We start from the raw sequence: 16,894 nt of genomic DNA, 5'->3' as shown, positions 1-16,894 counted from the left end.
AAAATCTTTGCCCCTGCCTATGTCCTGAATGGTATTGTGTAGGATTTCTTCTAGGGTTTTTATGGTTTTAAGTTTTATATTTAAGTCTTTAATCCATCTTGAGTTAATTTTTGTATAAGGTGTAAGAAAGGGGTCCAGTTTCTGTTTTCTGCATATGCCTAGCCAGTTTCTCCAGCACCATTTTTCAAATATGGAATTCTCTCCCTATTGCTTGTTTTTGTCGGGTTTGTCAAAGATCAGAGGGGTGTAGATGTGTGGTGTTTTTTGTGAGGCCTCTGTTCTGTTCCATTGGTCTATATTGGCATATATATCTGTTTTGCTACTAATACCATGCTGTTTTGGTTACTGTAGCTTTGTATTATAGTTTGAAGTCAGGTAGCAGGAAGTCTCCAGCTTTGTTCTTTTATTATTATTATTATTATTATTATTATTATTATTATTTTGCTGGGTTTTGTTATATTTCTTTTTTATTATTATTATACTTTAAGTTCAGGGATACATGTGCAGAACATGCAGGTTTGTTACATAGGTATACATATGCTGTGGTGGTTTGCTGCACCCATTAACCCGTCATCTCCATTAGGTATTTCTCCTAATGCTATCCCTCCCCTTTACCCCTACCCCACAACAGGCCCTGATGTGTGATGTTCCACTCCCTGTGCCCATATGTTCTCATTGTTCAACTCCCACTTATGAGTGGGAACATGCAGTGTTTGGTTTTCTGTTCCTGTGTTAATTTGCTGAGAATGATGGTTTCCAGCTTCATCCATGTCCCTCCAAAGACCATAAACTTATTCTTTTTATGGCTGCATAGTATTCCATGGTGTGTTTATGGTACATTTTCTTTATCCAGTCTAACATTGATGGGCATTTGTGTTGGTTCCAAGTCTTTGCTATTGTGAATAGGGCTGCAATAAAAATACATGTGCATATGTCTTTATAGTAGAACAATTTATAATCCTTTGGGTATGTACCCAGTAATGGGATTGCTAGGTCAAGTGGTATTTGTAGTTCTAGATCCTTAAGGAATTGCCACACTGTCTTCTACAATTTACACTCCCACCAACAGTGTTAAAACATTCCTATTTCTCCACATCCTCTCCAGCATCTGTTGTTTCCTGATTTTTAATGATCACCATTCTAACTGGCATGAGATGGTATCTCATTGTGGTTTTGATTTGCATTTCTCTAATGACCAGTGATAATTAGCTTTTTTTCATATGTTTCTTTGGCTGCATAAATGTCTTCTTTTGAGAAGTGTCTGTTCATATCCTTCACCTACTTTTTGATAGTGTTGTTTTTTTCTTGTGAATTTGTTTAAGTTCTTTGTAGATTCTGGATATTAGCACTTTGTTAGACAGATAGATTGCAAAAATTTTCTGCCATTCTGTAGATTGCCTGTTCACTCTGATGATAGTTTATTTTGCCATGCAGAAGCCCTTTAGTTTAATTTGATCCTATTTGTCAATTTTGGCTTTTGTTGCAATTGCTTTTGGTGTTTTAGTCATGAAGTCTTTGCCCATGCCTATGTCCTGAATGGTATTGCCCACGTTTTCTTCTAGGATTTTTATAGTTTTAGGTCTTATGTTTAAATCTTTAATCAAACTTGAGTTAATTTTTGTATAAGGTGTAAGGAAGGGGTCCAGTTTCAGTTTTCTGCCTATGGCTAGCCAGTTTTCCTAACACCATTTATTAAATAGTGAATCATTTTCCCATTGCTTGTTTTTGTCAGGTTTGTCAAAGATCAGATGGTTGTAGCTGTGTGGTGTTATTTCTGAGGCCTCTGTTCTGTTCCATTGGTCTATATATCTGTTTTGGTAGCAGTACCGTGCTGTTTTGGTTACTGTAGCCTTGTAGTATAGTTTGAAGCGAGGTAGCATGATGCTTCTAGCTTTGTTCTTTTTGCTTAGGATTGTCTTGGTTATATGTGCACTTTTTTGGTTCCTTATGAAATTTAAAGAAGCTTTTTTCTAATTATGTGAAGAAAGTCAATGGTAGCTTGATGGGAATAGCATTGAATCTATAAATTACTTTGGGCAGTATGGCCATTTTCACAATATTGATTCTTCCTATCCATGAGCATGGAGTGTTTTTCCATTTGTTAGTGTCCTCTCTTATTTCCTTGAGCAGTGGTTTTTAGTTCTCCTTGAAGAGATCCTTCACGTCCCTTGTAAGTTGTATTCCTAGGTATTTTATTCTTTTTGTAGCAATTGGGAATGAGAGTCCACTCCTGATTTGGCTCTCTGTTTGTCTATTATTGGTGTAGAGGAATGCTTGTGAATTTTGCACATTGATTTTGTATTCTGAGACTTTGCTGAAGTTGCTTATCAGCTTAAGGAGTTTTTGGACTGAGACTATGGCATTTTCTAAATATACAATCATGTCATCTGCAAACAGAGACAATTTGACTTTTTCTCTTCCTATTTGAATATGCTTTCTTTCTTTCTCTTGCCTGTTTGCCCTGGTCAGAACTCCCAATACTATGTTGAATAGGAGTAGAGAGAGAGGGCATACTTTTCTTGTGCTGGTTTTCCAAGGGAATGCTTCCAACTTTTGCCCATTCAGTATGATGTTGACTGTGGGTGTGCCATAAATAGCTCTTATTATTTTGAGATAGGTTTGATCAGTACCTAGTTTACTGAGTGCTCTTAGTATCAAGGGATGTTAAATTTTATCGAAGGTCTTTTCTGCATCTATTGAGATATTCATATGGTTTTTGTCATTGATTCTTTTTATGTGGTGGATTACATTTGTTGATTTGTGTATGTTGAACCAGGCTTGCATCCTAGGGATGGAGCCGACTTGATCGTGGTGGATAAGCTTTTTAATGTGCTGCTGGGTTTGGTTTTCCAGTATTTTATTGAGGATGTTTGCATTGATGTTCTTCAGGGATATTGGCCTGAAATTTTCTATGTTTGTTTTGTCTCTGGCAAGTTTTCATATCAGGATGATGCTGGCCTCATAAAGTGAGTTAGGGAGGAGTCCCTATTTTTCTATTGTTTGGAATAGTTTGGGAAGGAATAGTACCAGCTCCTCTTTGTACCTCTGGTAGAATTCAGCTGTGAATCTATCTAGTTCTGGGCTTTTTTGGTTGGTAGGCTAATTAATTACTGCTTCAATTTCAGAACTTGTTATTGGTCCATTCAGGGATTCAACTTCTTCCTGGTTTAGTCTTGGAAGGTGTATGTGTCCAGAAATTTATCCATTTCTTCTAGATTTTCTAGTTTGTTTGTGTAAAAGTGTTTATAGTATTCTCTAATGGTGGTTTGTATTTCTGTGGGATCAGTGGTAACCTCCCCTCTATTATTTTTTTAGGGTGTCTATTTGATTATTCTGTCTTTCTTCATTATTATTCTGGCTAGTGGACTATCTATTTTGTTAATCTTTTCAAAAAATCAGCTCCTGGATTCATTGATGTTTTGAAGGGTTTTTCACATCTCTATCTCCTTCAATTCTGTTCTGATCTTAGTTATTTCTTGTCTTCTGCTAGCTTTTGAATTTGTTTGCTGTTGCTTCTCTAGTTGTTTTAATTGTGATGTTAGGGTGTTGATTTTAGATTTGTCCCACTTTCTCCTGTTTGCATTTAGTGCTATAAATTTCCCTCTAAACACTGCTTTAGCTGTGTCGCAGAGATTCTGGTATGCTATGTCTTTGTTCTCATTGGTTTCAAAGAACATCTTTATTTCTGCCTTCATTTTGTTTACCATTATGTAATGGCCTTCTTTGTCTCTTCTGATCTTTGTTGGTTTAAAGTCTGCTTTATCAGATTGCAACCCCTGCTCTTTTTTGCTTCCCATTTGCTTGGTACATCTTCCTCCATCCCTTTATTTTGAGTGTATGTGTGTCTCTGCATGTGAGATGGGTCTCCTGAATACAGCACACCAATGGATCTTGACTCTTTATCTAATTTGCCAGTCTGTGTCTTTTAAATGGGGCATTTAGCCCATTTACATTTAAGGTTAATATTTGTTAAATGTAAATTTAACAAATATTATTATGTGTGAATTTGATTTAAGGTTAATATTTGTTAAATGTAAATTTAAGGTTAACCTTTAAGGTTAATATTTGTTAAATGTAAATTTAATAAATTTACTTTTATTAAAAATTAAATTTACATTTAATTTATATTATTTATATTAAATTACATTAATAAATTATAATTTATATTATTTATATTAATTTACATTAATACATTTACATTTATTACAAATTAAATGTAAATTTAACAAATATTGTTATGTGTGAATTTGATCCTGTCATTATGATGCTAACTGGTCATTTTGCTCATTGGTTGAGTGGTTTCTTCATAGTGTTGATGGACTTTACATTTTGGTTTGTTTTTGCAGTGGGTGGTATTGGTTTTTCCTTTGTATATGTAGTGCTTCCTTCAGGACGTCTTGTAAGGCAGGCCTCGTGGTGACAAAATCCCTCAGTATTTCGTTCTCTGTAAAGAATTTTATTTCTCCTTCACTTATGAAGCTTAGTTTAGCTAGATATGAAATTCTCGGTTGAAAATTCTTGTCTTTAAGAATGTTGAATATTGGCCCCCACTCTCTTCTGGCTGTAGGGTTTCTGCAGAGAGATCTGCCATTAGTCTGATGGGCTTCCCTTTGAGGGTAACCCAACTTTTCTCTCTGGTTGTCCTTAACATTTTTTCCTTCATTTCAACCTTGGTGAATCTGACGATTATGTGTCTTGGGGTTGCTCTTCTCAAGGAGTATCTTTGTGATGTTCTCTGTATTTCCTGAATTAGGATGTTGGCCTGTCTTGCTAGGTTGGAGAAATTCTCCTGGATAATATCCTGAAGTGTGTTTTCCAACTTGGTTCCATTCTCCCCGTCACTTTCAGGTACACCAATCAAATGTAGGTTTGGTCTTTGTTCACATAGTCCCATATTTCTTGGAGGCTTTGTTTGTTCCTTTTCATTCTTTTTTCTCTAACCTTGTCTTCATGCTTTATTTTATTAAGTTGATCTTCTATGTCTGATATCTTTTTTTCTGCCTGATCAACTTGGCTATTGATACTTGTGTATGCTTCACGAACTTCTCGTGCTGTGTTTTTCAGCTCCATCAGGTCATTTATGTTCTTCTCTAATCTGGTTATTCTAGTTAGCAATTCCTGTAACCTTTTTTCAAGGTTTTTGCTTCCTTGCATTGGGTTAGAACATGCTCCTTTAGATCAGAGGAGTTTATTACCCACCTTCTGAAGCCTACCTCTGTCAATCTGACAAACTCATTTTCCATCCAGTTTTGTTCCCTTGTTGGCAAGGAGTTGTGATCCTTCGGAGGAGAAGAGTCACTCTGGTATTTGGAATTTTCAGCCTTTTTGAGTTGCTTTTTCTTCATCTTTGTGGATTTATCTACCTTTGGTCTTTGCTCTTGGTGACCTTTGTATGGAATTTTTGCATGGTAGTCCTTTTTGTTGATGTTGATGCTATTGCTTTCTGTTTGTTAACAGAAAGGTCCCTATTCTGCAGGTCTGCTGGAGTTTGCTGGGGGTCCACTCTAGATTCTTTTTGCCTGTGTATCACCAGTGGAGACTGCAGAACAGCAAAGATTGCTGCCTGCTCCTTCCTCTGGAAGCTTTGTCCCAGTGGGGCACCTTCCAGATGCCAGCTGGAGCTCTCCTGTATGAGGTGCCTGTCGATCCCTGTTGGGAGGTGTTTCCTTGTCAGGGGGCATGGGGGTCAGGGACCCCCTTGAGGAGGCAGTCTGTCCCTTAGCAGTGCTTGAGCACTGTGCTGGGAGATCTGCTGCTCTCTTCAGAGCTGACAGGAAGGAATATTTAAGTCTGCTGAAGCTGCGCTCATAGCCTTCCCTTCTGTAAGCCCCTGACTGGGGCTGCTGCCTTTCTTTCACAGATGTCCTGCACAGAGAGGAGAAATATAGAGAGGCAGTCTGGCTACAGTGGCTTTGCAGTGTTGGGGTGGGCTCTGTCCAGCCCGAATTCCCCTGTGGCTTTGTTTACACTGTGAGGGGAAAACTGCCTACTCAAGCCTCAGTAATGGCGGACGCCCCTCCCCGCACCAAGCTCAAATGTCCCAGGTCGACTTTGGACTGCTGTGCTGGCAGCAAGAATTTCAAGCCAGTGGATCTTAGCTTGCTGGGCTCCATGGGGGTGGGACCCACTGAGCAAGACCACTTGGCTCCCTGGCTTCAGCCCCTTTTCCAGGGGAGTAAACCGTTCTTTCTCACTGGTGTTCCAGGCACCACTGGGGTACGAAAAAATCTCCTGCAGCTAGCTCAGTGTCTGCTTGAATGGCCAGTCAGTTTTGTGCTTGAAACCCAGTTTTATGCTTGAAACTCAGGGCCCATGTCGTGTAGGCACCCAAAGGAATCTCCTGGTCTGTGGGTTGTGAAGACCATGGGAAAAGCGTAGTATCTGGGCTGGATAGCACTGTCCCTCAAAGTATGGTTCCTCATGACTTCTCTTGGCTAGAGGAGGGAGTTCCCTGATCCCTTGCACTTCCTGTGTGAGGTGACGCCCCACCCTGCTTCTACTCACCCTCTGTGGGCTATACCCACTGTCTAAACAGTCCCACTGAGATGAACTGGGTACCTCAGTTGGAAATGCAGAAATCACCCACCTTCTGTATTGGTCTTGCTGGGAGCTGCAGACCGGAGCTATTCCTATGGAGCTTTGTTCTTTTTGCTTAGGATTGTCTTGGCTAAACAGGCTCTTTTTTGGTTCCATATGGAATTTAAAGTAGTTTTTTTCTAGTTCTGTGAAGAAAGTCAATGGGAGCTTGAAGGAAATAGCATTGAATCTGTAAATTACTTTGGGCAGTATTTCCATTTTTATGATATTGAACATGGAATATTTTTCCACTTGTTTGTTTCCTCTGTTATTTCCTTGAGCAGTGGTTTTTAGTTCTCCTTGAAGAGGTCTTTCACTTCCCTTGTAAGTTGCATTCCTAGCTATTTTATTCTCTTTGTAGCAATTGTAAATGGGAGTTCACTCATGATTAGGCTCTCTGCTTGTCTATTATTGGTGTATAGGAATGCTTGGGTTTTGGATACCTTAGGTGTAAGAGCACCACTGGGTATATAAAGAAGAAGGGAAGGTAGTACACTGAGTTCATTTTATGAATGACCCTGGGTCCTTGATTTCTTTTCTCTTTGTGCTTGGCAGGAAAACGAGAATGGCAGTGGTTCTGAAGAAGTGTGCTACACTGTCATTAATCACATCCCCCATCGGAGGTCTTCCCTGAGCTCCAATGATGATGGCTATGAGAACATTGACTCCCTCACAAGGAAAGTGAGAGAATTTAGAGAAAGGTCAGAGACAGAATATGCCCTTCTTAGGACTTCTGTTAGTAGGCCTTATTCTTGCACCCATGAGCATGATTACGAAGTTGTGCTTCCACACTAAAACCCTCAAGCCGCTTTATCACCTTGCAGCAATGAAGATGATGCAGAACAGCAGACTCTGGAGAAGTTCTTCACCCTGAGCAGTGCATGAAACATTCCTTTCTGGCTAAAGTTTACAAATATTATCTTATTATATATCCTTAGGCAACTCTGAAATGTGGCATCTCTGTGGTTTAGGTGGAATCATAGAAATTGAAACGATCTAAAATATTCTATGTGTTTTTGCTTGTAAAGTTTGAGGACATGGAGGTGATAAAAAAAAACTTTCTTAGGACAATAATGTAAAATGAAAATAAATTCCTAATCCCCCTGACTAACTGAATGGACCCCCTTCTGGGCCAAGGAGACCTCAGATGATCTTGAAAGACTGAATTCTGGCCATGATAGGAAGGGAGGTGAGACACATCTTGTTATACCCCTTCCCTTTTGGAGTTTAGGCACAAGTGACCAGGATGACTCATAAGACTGATGAAACAGACTGATTGTGGCAATAAGAGTCCCAATTCCAACCTGACTCTGGTGTGGATCACTCGCTGTCTGAGTGATTCCATCTATGAGACTTTGTCTATATAACAAAGACCTTGGTTTCCACAACCCCTTTATTTTAGCTAAAGCATTCTTTTCTACTGACTTCTTAAGTCTTTAGACAAAGCTTAACTCTTTCAACCAATTGCCAATCAGAAAATATTTGAATCTACCTATGACCTGTAAGCTCTCTCTTGCTTCAAGATCTTGCCTCTTTAAGCTGAACCAATGTGCACTTTCCATATATTGATTTATGTCTTTGCTTGTAACTCCTGTCTCCCTAAGATGTATAAAACTAAACGGTGACCTGACCACCTCAGGCACACTTTCTCAGGACCTCCTGAGAGTGTACCCCAGGCCATGGTAACTCATACTGGCTCAGAATCAACCTCTTTAAATATTTTACAGAATTTGGCTTTTGGTTACCAATAAATCTCCACAAATAAATGTCCAAGAATCTTCAATTCCAACCCTGCTCACCAAAGTTTAAATGCCAACATCTCCCCATCCAATTACCTATTTCATTTTTGAGGTGTAATCCACTCAATAAACTGTATAAGACCAGTGACCAGACCCTTTGCTAACCTGATATTTACTTCAATTTTTCTTTTTCTATGTACTGGAGATTTTTGCTTATAAACTTACAGTAATAGTTCAAAAATTAATAGTTTTTGACATTGGCTTTTCTGAGAAGAAAATTGAAAGTGTCACAAAATAAAAAAAAAAGATGAAATGAATCATATATAATTGTCCATTTTTTCATTTTTCTAGCCAATAGAGAATTGAAGGATTCTGTTTAAAGATTAGTAAAAATGGAAAATAAACTTGTGCTTATACTTTGTGTGCAACACACTAGTTAATTTAACCTGTGACTAGTTATCTCTACTGAAGGTGGATGTATAGTTTCTGGTTTTAAAATTCAAGCAAACTGGAAAATAATCCATCTAATTATACTTTCTTTCCCAAGAAATTTTTAAATGATATGCCAGCTTCCTAATTTGGAGACAAAAGCCTTAATTGACAATGCGTTTATGATATGTATTTTTTGTATAGTTACAGTATACAAGTTGAATATCCCTTAGATAGATGCTTGAGAGCAGAAGTGTTTTGGATTTAAGATTTATTTTTGGATTTTGGAATATTTCCATACACATAATGTGGGAGTTGGAAGATGGGATTCAAGTCTAGTCATAAAATTCACTGACAGACTGGATTAAGAAAATGTGGCACATATACACCATGGAATACTATGCAGCCATAAAAAAGGATGAGTTCATGTCCTTTGTAGGGACATGGATGCAGCTGGAAACCATCATTCTCAGCAAACTATTGCAAGAACAGAAAACCAAATACTGCATGTTCTCACTCATAGGTGGGAATTGAACAATGAGATCACTTGGACACAGGAAGGGGAACATCACACACCGGGTCCTATTGTGGGGAGGGGGTAGGGGGAGGGATAGCATTAGGAGATATACCTAATATAAATGACGAATTAATGGGTGCAGCACACCAACATGGCACATGTATACATATGTAACAAACCTGCACGTTGTGCACATGTACCCTAGAACTTAAAGTATAATAATAATAATAATAATAAACTTATGTTTGATATACACCTTATCTAAATAGCCTGAAGGTAATTTTATATAATATTTTAAATAATTTTATGCCTGAAACAGAGTTTGTGTACATTGGACCATCAGAAAGCAAAAGTGTCACTATTTCAAGTCAGTGCTCAAAAAGTTTCAGATGTTAGGCTGGTGATGCAGTTCATGCTGGTAATCCGAGTACTTTGGGAAGCCGAGACTGGTGGATCTCTTGAGTCTGGGAGTTTGAGGCCAGCCTGCACAACACAGGGAGACCTTGTTTCTACAAATAATTAAAAAAGTAGCCAGGCGTGGTGGCACACACCTGTACTCAGAGAATTTCTCAAACAGAAATGGCCAAATAGGTGATTTTTTATCAATTCATGGGCTGTGGCCAGTGGTTTGGTGGATGGTGAGAGACTTGGAATGAATATGATTGGACAATTGGTGACAAGGAGGTCTGCGAAAGAATTATGTGGATGGACCTGTCTTGACAGGCTAAAAACCTGAAGATACTGTGTTATGTGAGTACTCACCAAAGAGTGACGTCAGCAGAGAAACTTTAATAGTCAACAGTGTGTGGATACCAGTCAGCCTCTTTCCCCAGTCACCCGGTCATCACACAGTGGGCTCCCAAACGGATGGCCATGGTGGCAGGGATGAAGATTTTGCATAATTTCCATTCTTCAAGGCTGACTGCGGTCACTGCTGATTGCCCAATCTGCCAGCAGCAGAGACAAACATTGGGCCCGTGATATGGCAGCATTCCACAGGGTGATGAGACAGCTGCCGGGGGGCAGGTTGATTACACTGGAACACTTCTGTCATGGAAGGTAGTTCTTACTGAAATACACACTTACTCTGGATGTGGATTTGCCTTCTCCGCACGTTTTGGTTCTGCCAAAAGTAACATCTGCAGACTTACAGCGTGCCTTATCCACCATGATGTTACTTTACACAGCTTTGCTTCTGATTAAGGAATTCACTTCACAGCAAACAGAGTGTGCCAATGAGTTCATGCTCATGAATTATGAATTCACTGGCCTTACCATGTTCCCCATGATCCTGAAGCAGTTGGCTTGTAAGAATAGTGGAATAGCCTTTGGAAGACTCAGTATCAGTATCAGTTTGGTGGTAAAACCTTGAAGGGTTGTGAGACAGGTTCTCTATGATGCTATATAGACTTTGAATCAATGTCCAATATATGGTGAGGATTCATGGGTCCAGGAACCAAAGGATGGAAATGGAATTTGCATCATTCATTATTATTCTTAGTGATCCACTGACAATTTTTGTCCTCATGATTTTAAGCTCTGCTTGCCTAGAGGTCTTGGTTCCAGAGGGAATAATGCTTAGGCTAGGAGACAAAACAATATTTCTTTTAAACTGGAAATTAAGACTGCCACCTGGCCACTTTGAGCTCTCTGTTCCTCTGGATCAAAAGGTAAAAAGGAGAATTACTATAGTGGTTGGGGTAATCGATACTGACTAAAACGGACAAATTGGACTGCTACTCCAACACTCTACACAGTACTATCATGCTCTGTGATTAAAGTCAGGGGAAAACTACAACAACCTGATTGGGACAGGACTATTAATGGCTCAGATCCTTCAGGAATAAAGGTCTGGGTTGCCTCACCAGGTGAAGAACTACAACCAAGATGCTTGCAAAGGCAAAAGTACATAGAATCTAAAAGAAGGCAGTTATAAATACCAGCTACAATCAAGTGACTAGTTACAGAAATGAGGACTGTATTGTTATATTTCTTCTTTATTTTGTTGTGAATATGTTTGTATGAATGCATATATGTACAGACATATAAACATTTATATGTATATTACATATGTATTTTATGTATTACATATACATATATGCATATGTATACACATATTAAGCAAATATCTTTGATGTCTTCCCTCTCTTATCCTCTTATAATGTAAGATAAGATGTATTACTTTTACATCACAGTATGTAAGTTATGGGATATCAAAGAGAAAATAACGCTTGTTAGTTTCCTTATTTGAAGATTCAGTATGGTTTGAGGAGTTGTGTATGAGTGTCAAGGTTGAACTATAAGAGTTAGTTTTATGTGTCAACTTTTCTAGGCTATAGTACCCAGCTAGGTCAAACACCAGCCTAGATGTTGCTGTGCAAGTATATTTTAAATGTGATTAACATTTAAATCTGTATATTTTAGATGCAATTAACATTTAAATCTGCTTTACTCAAGGAGTCTGAATTTCTAGACCGAAGACCCACCTTGGGGAATTCAGACTTACCAGCCCCTACAACTGTGTGAGTCAATTTCTTAATTTCTCAATAGACAGTTGATAGATAGATAACAGACAACAGATAATGGTTCTTTGGAGAACCCTGACTAATACGTCAACTAACCATCCATTAATCCATCTTAGTTATTTGAAGTGTTTCAGATTAAATTACAGACATCAGGATGCTCCTGTCTTAACTACTTCACTATGCATACCATAACTATAGTTCTCATAATTGTGTTTTTGATGTGAAATTTAAATTCAATAAAATTTAAAAATATCTTACAGCACATTCATTGAGTTTTAACAAATGCATGTATCTTTGTAACCTGAAATCACCCCAAGTGTTCTATTATACCAATTCCAATAGATTCTCCTTTTCATGATTCTTCCCAGAGGCAATCACACTTTGGATTTATCCACCATAAATTAATTTGACTTATTTCAGAACTACATATAAATGAAATCAGTCTATTTTGCATGAACTTCTTTTATTGAGATGCATATTCATTTTGTTGCCTATATCAGAATTAATTCTTTAAAAACATTATTTTATTCCACGAATATGCCAGTTTTCTAGTCAATTATTTATAGATACTTAACCTACCTACTATGAATATTTTCTTACATGAGCTGTTATGTACACATTTGTCATTCCTTTTCAGTAAATTTCTAGTAGTGAATTATCTAGGTCAGAGAGTAGGTATATATTTAGTTTTATAAGAAACTCCCAGACCTTTTGCAAGAGTGATTGTATCATTTTTTTCCCTCCCGCATACAATTATGAGACATTTGATTGCTCAACACCCTTGCCAATATTTGTGGTAGCTTTGTTTAAGTTTTTTCTTTGTGGGGGGCGTGTGGTGGTATCATGTTGTATTTTTCATTTGTATTTTCCTGATGTCTAGTCATACTGGCTACTTTTCATGTACATGTATATCTATCTGTTTTTTTTTTTTTTTTTTTTGAGACGGAGTCTCGCTCTGCCGCCCAGGCTGGAGTGCAGTGGCTGGATCTCAGCTCACTGCAAGCTCCGCCTCCCGGGTTCACGCCATTCTCCTGCCTCAGCCTCCCCAGTAGCTGGGACTACAGGCGCCTGCCACCTCGCCCTGCTAGTTTTTTGTATTTCTTAGTAGAGACGGGGTTTCACCGTGTCAGCCAGGATGGTCTCGATCTCCTGACCTCGTGATCCGCCCGCCTCGGCCTATCTATCTGTTTTTTATTAGTTGCCTATTTTGCTATTGTATCGCAGGGTTTCTTTATATATCTCTGGTACATCCTTGTCACATGTAAATTTTGCTAGTATTTTCTCTCAGTCTGTGATTTACCTACTCATTTTGTTAATGGATCTTTTGATGAGCAGATATTTATAATGTTGATGAAGTTATAATTGTAAGCATTTTTATTAGTGTTTTGCTTTCTGTGTCCTATTTGACTAAACATCATATACTCTCCTGTTGTGAACATATTGATCTAAGGTGTTTTATTAAAAATTTCATGGTTTAGCTTTTTCAATTAGAATTATGGTAGATCTCCAGTTAATTTTGTTCATAGTGAAAGTAGTGTCATGCTTGACTTTTCATTTTGAAAAGTAGCAATTTGCTGAGGAGACTTTCCTCTCCAGATTAGACTGCTTTTATAACTTTGTTGGTGTTGGGACTCAGAAACCAGCACCCAAAATAAGCCACGCTGACATGCTGAATGAAGAAGAAGTCTCAAGGTCTCTGTGACTCCTCCTCCCACCATCCCTCAGTCCTCTGTCTTTCCCAAAGCACTGGGTGCAATTGTTCTCTGAAGTTACCTTATGTGCCTAAAGTCTGGACCCACTAGAGAAGAAAACAATGACCTCTGGCCCCTTTGCTGAGGTTTCATTCACTGAACTCATATTGCAGGAAGAGAGACAAAAGTCTGTTGGTGCACTTGGACAGATTTTTGTCTTCTCTGTCGGCCCCACAGACTTTGTCCCAGGCTATTTTATGTTCTTCGAGCCCATGGAATTCCTCTTTACTACCCCCTTTACTACCCCGACTAAATTCATTCATACTTCTCCATCTCCCTTTCCCCTAAGAAGAAGGGTACTTTCTGTAGTCCATTGTGTGGTGGGGTAATCACTGCGTGATTCTGCCCCATGCAAGAGTTAATAAATTAAGGATATTCTCCAATTAATCTGTCTTTTTGAGTTGATTTTTCAGTGAACCTTCAGAGAGTAAAAGGAAAATTTTTCCTTGATTCTTACATTAAAAATTGATTGCACAATGTTCATATCAATACCACACTGTCTTAATTACAGTAGTTTTATGGTAAACCTTAATAAGTCAGGTAGTGTAAGTCTTTGAACACATTTTTTAAAAAGATTGTTTTATATGTTCTAGGATTATTAAAATTCAAGGTTTGCATGCTGTCTCAGGGAACATCACCTTCCCAGAGCCCACATGTGTCCTAACCTGGAAGCTTTCTGAATATCTGAACATGGTTGTTCAAGAGTTTTTATGGAACCCTCATTATGTAGGTATGGTTGATTAAATTATTGACCATTGGTGATTGAACTCAATCTCCAGCAACTCTCTTCTCCCCAAAGGTCAGAGGTTAGGTGTCAAGCTAAAATTCAAACCCTCTCATCATGTGCTTGGTTTCTCTGATAACAAATCCTACCCTGAAATTATTGAGAAGACCCATCACTTCTGGATTAAGATGATGAATAGGAGGCAGGACTGGCTTTTAGCTTCCACTCAGATGGGCAAGGCAGTATATGAAGATTTGTATTGTGAACCTTTGCTCCAAGAACAACCACAGAAACACAACAGGAAAGCTGAGAGAATACACAGACCCTTTGACAGGACTGGAACACTACTGCAGGCTTCCTGAGATGCTACAAAAGTGTGAGTTTGCTTGCTTTCTCAACAGGGAGGTTTGTGGTCTGGGGCAAGTTCTCAGCCTTGGTCACCAGCTGCCAGAAGTAGACTTGGTACTGTTGGGGGAGAGCATGGTGAAAATGAGACCACCCTTTTTAGGACTGTGGGCTGTGTAGGAGAATGGTGAGGCCTGTGACTGCTGGCTTTCCCCATCTTCCCTGGTGACATGTACCACTCGACAGAGGCAGCCATAATGCCCCTGGGAATATAACACAATTGGACTGGGAACCACACCCCCACCCTCCACAGCAGCCACAGCAAGTCCCGCCCAAGAAGAGGCTGAGCTCAGATACACCTATCTCTGACCCCACCTAGTGATCTTTCTCTACTTGCCCTGGTAGCCTAAAACAAAGGTCATAATCTCTCAGGAGTACAATGGCCCTGCCTACTGCCTGAGAAACCTGAATACTTAACCAGGTGTCCCTAGGTCAACCTTGTGTCCTTCCTATAGGACTGCAGCTGACGTGCTCTTGAAAGTGCCACCTCCTAGTCAGAGGCCAACCAACACAAAACCAGTGCACGAAGCAAAAACACAACCAAGGACCCTCACAGAGTTCACTTCACTTCCCTGCTACCTCCACCAGAGCACGTGCTGGTATCCATGGCTGCATGACCTGAAGATGGATCACATCACAGGACTCTTAGGAGACATTCCCCACTACCAGGCCAGGCCCAGTAGCTCCACTGCGTGGATAGACCCAGAAGAGCAAAAACAATCACTGCAGTTAGGCTCTCAGGAAGCCTCATTCCTAGGGGAAGGGGAGAACACCACATCAAGGGAGCACTCTGTGGGACAAAATCTGAACAGCAGCCCTTGAGTCCCAGATCTTCCCTCTGACACAGTCACTCAAATGAGAAGGAAGCAGAAAAACAATTCTGGTAATATGACGAAACAAGGTTCTTTAACACACCCCAAAACATCATACCAGCTCACCAGCAATGGATCCAAACCAAGACAAAATCTCTGGATTGCCAGAAAAGGAATTCAAAAGGTTGATTCAGAATTCGGAAGCTAATTAAGGAGGCACCAGAAAAAGGTGAAGTCCAACTTAAATAAATCAAAAACATGATACCATGATACAGAATATAAAAGGAAAATTCTTCAGCAAAATAGGTAGCATAAATAAAAAACACTCACAACTTCTGGAAATCAAGGACATACTTAGAGAAATGCAAAATGCACTGGAAAGTCTCTGCAATAGAATCAAACAAGCAGAAGAAAGAACTTCAGAGTTTGAAGACAAGGCTTTCAAATTAACTCAATCTGTCAAAGACAAAGAAAAGGGAATAAAAAAATGAACAAAGCCTCCAAAAAGTTTGGGACTATGTTGAGTGTCCAAACCTAAGAATAATTGGTGTTCCCAAGGAAGAAGAGAAATCTGAGTTTGGAAAACATATTTGAGGGAATAATCAAGGAAAACTTTCCTAGCCTTGCTAGAGATCTAGACATCCAAGTACAAGAAGCTCAAAGAACACCAGAAAAATTCATCACAAAAAGATCATCACCTAGGCACATAGTCGTCAGATTATCCAAAGTCAAGATGAAAGAATCTTAAGTGCTGTGAGGCAACAGCATCAGGTAATCCATGGAAAACCTAAAGGAAAACCTGGCTGGGCGCGGTGGCTCACGCCTGTAATCGCAGCACTTTGGGAGGCTGAGGCGGGTGGATCACAAGGTCAGGAGTTTGAGACCAGCCTGACCAACATGATGAAACTTCATCTGTACTAAAAATACAAAAAATAGCTGGGTGTGGTGGTGCCTGCCTGTATTCCCAGATACTCAGGAGGCTGAGGCAGGAGAATTGCTTGAACCTGGGAGGCAGAGGTTGCAGTGAGCTTGAGATCGCACCACTGCACTCCAGCCTGGGTGACAGAGCAAGACTCTGTCTTTTTAAAAAAAAAAAAAAAGTAAAGAAAAGAAAAACCTATCAGATTAACAGCAGATTTCTCAGCAGAAACCCTACAAGCTAGGAGGGATTGGAGATTGGAGTCATATTTTTAGCCATATTAAACAATGCAATTATCAGCCAAGACTTTTGTATCCAGTGAAACTAAGCTTCACAAATGAAGGAAAGATACAGTCTTTTCCAGACAAACAAATGCTGAAAGAATTCACCACTACCAAGCCAGCACTACAAAATTGCTAGAGGGAGCTCTAAATCTTGAAACAAATCCTCAAAATACACCAAAATAGAACCTCCTTAAAACATAAATTTCACAGGAT

The 16,894-nt window shown here is 39.3% G+C and overlaps 1 protein-coding gene across 7 annotated transcripts in view; it reads left to right on the top strand.

The window, feature by feature from the left end:
- Positions 1–16,894, top strand: part of LOC105474731 (germinal center associated signaling and motility like) — a 218,147-nt gene that overhangs the window by 56,336 nt on the left and 144,917 nt on the right. The window contains exons 6-7 of one of the 7 annotated variants that reach the window (XM_071073132.1): positions 7,132–7,277; positions 11,719–12,712. The exons of 3 other annotated variants lie outside the window; for them this stretch is intronic. In XM_071073132.1, the coding sequence (XP_070929233.1) occupies positions 7,132–7,277; positions 11,719–11,734 (162 nt within the window). In that variant the 3' untranslated portion in view covers positions 11,735–12,712. 3 more of the 7 variants (XR_011609953.1, XR_011609945.1, XM_011729559.3) reach the window with 3 other exon arrangements.

The sequence above is a fragment of the Macaca nemestrina genome, chromosome 1 (genome assembly GCF_043159975.1).
Source record: "Macaca nemestrina isolate mMacNem1 chromosome 1, mMacNem.hap1, whole genome shotgun sequence".
Classification (NCBI taxonomy): Eukaryota; Metazoa; Chordata; class Mammalia; order Primates; family Cercopithecidae; genus Macaca; species Macaca nemestrina.
The sequence above is the reverse complement of the archived record's forward strand: the minus strand, read 5'-3'. Positions and strand labels throughout refer to the sequence as shown.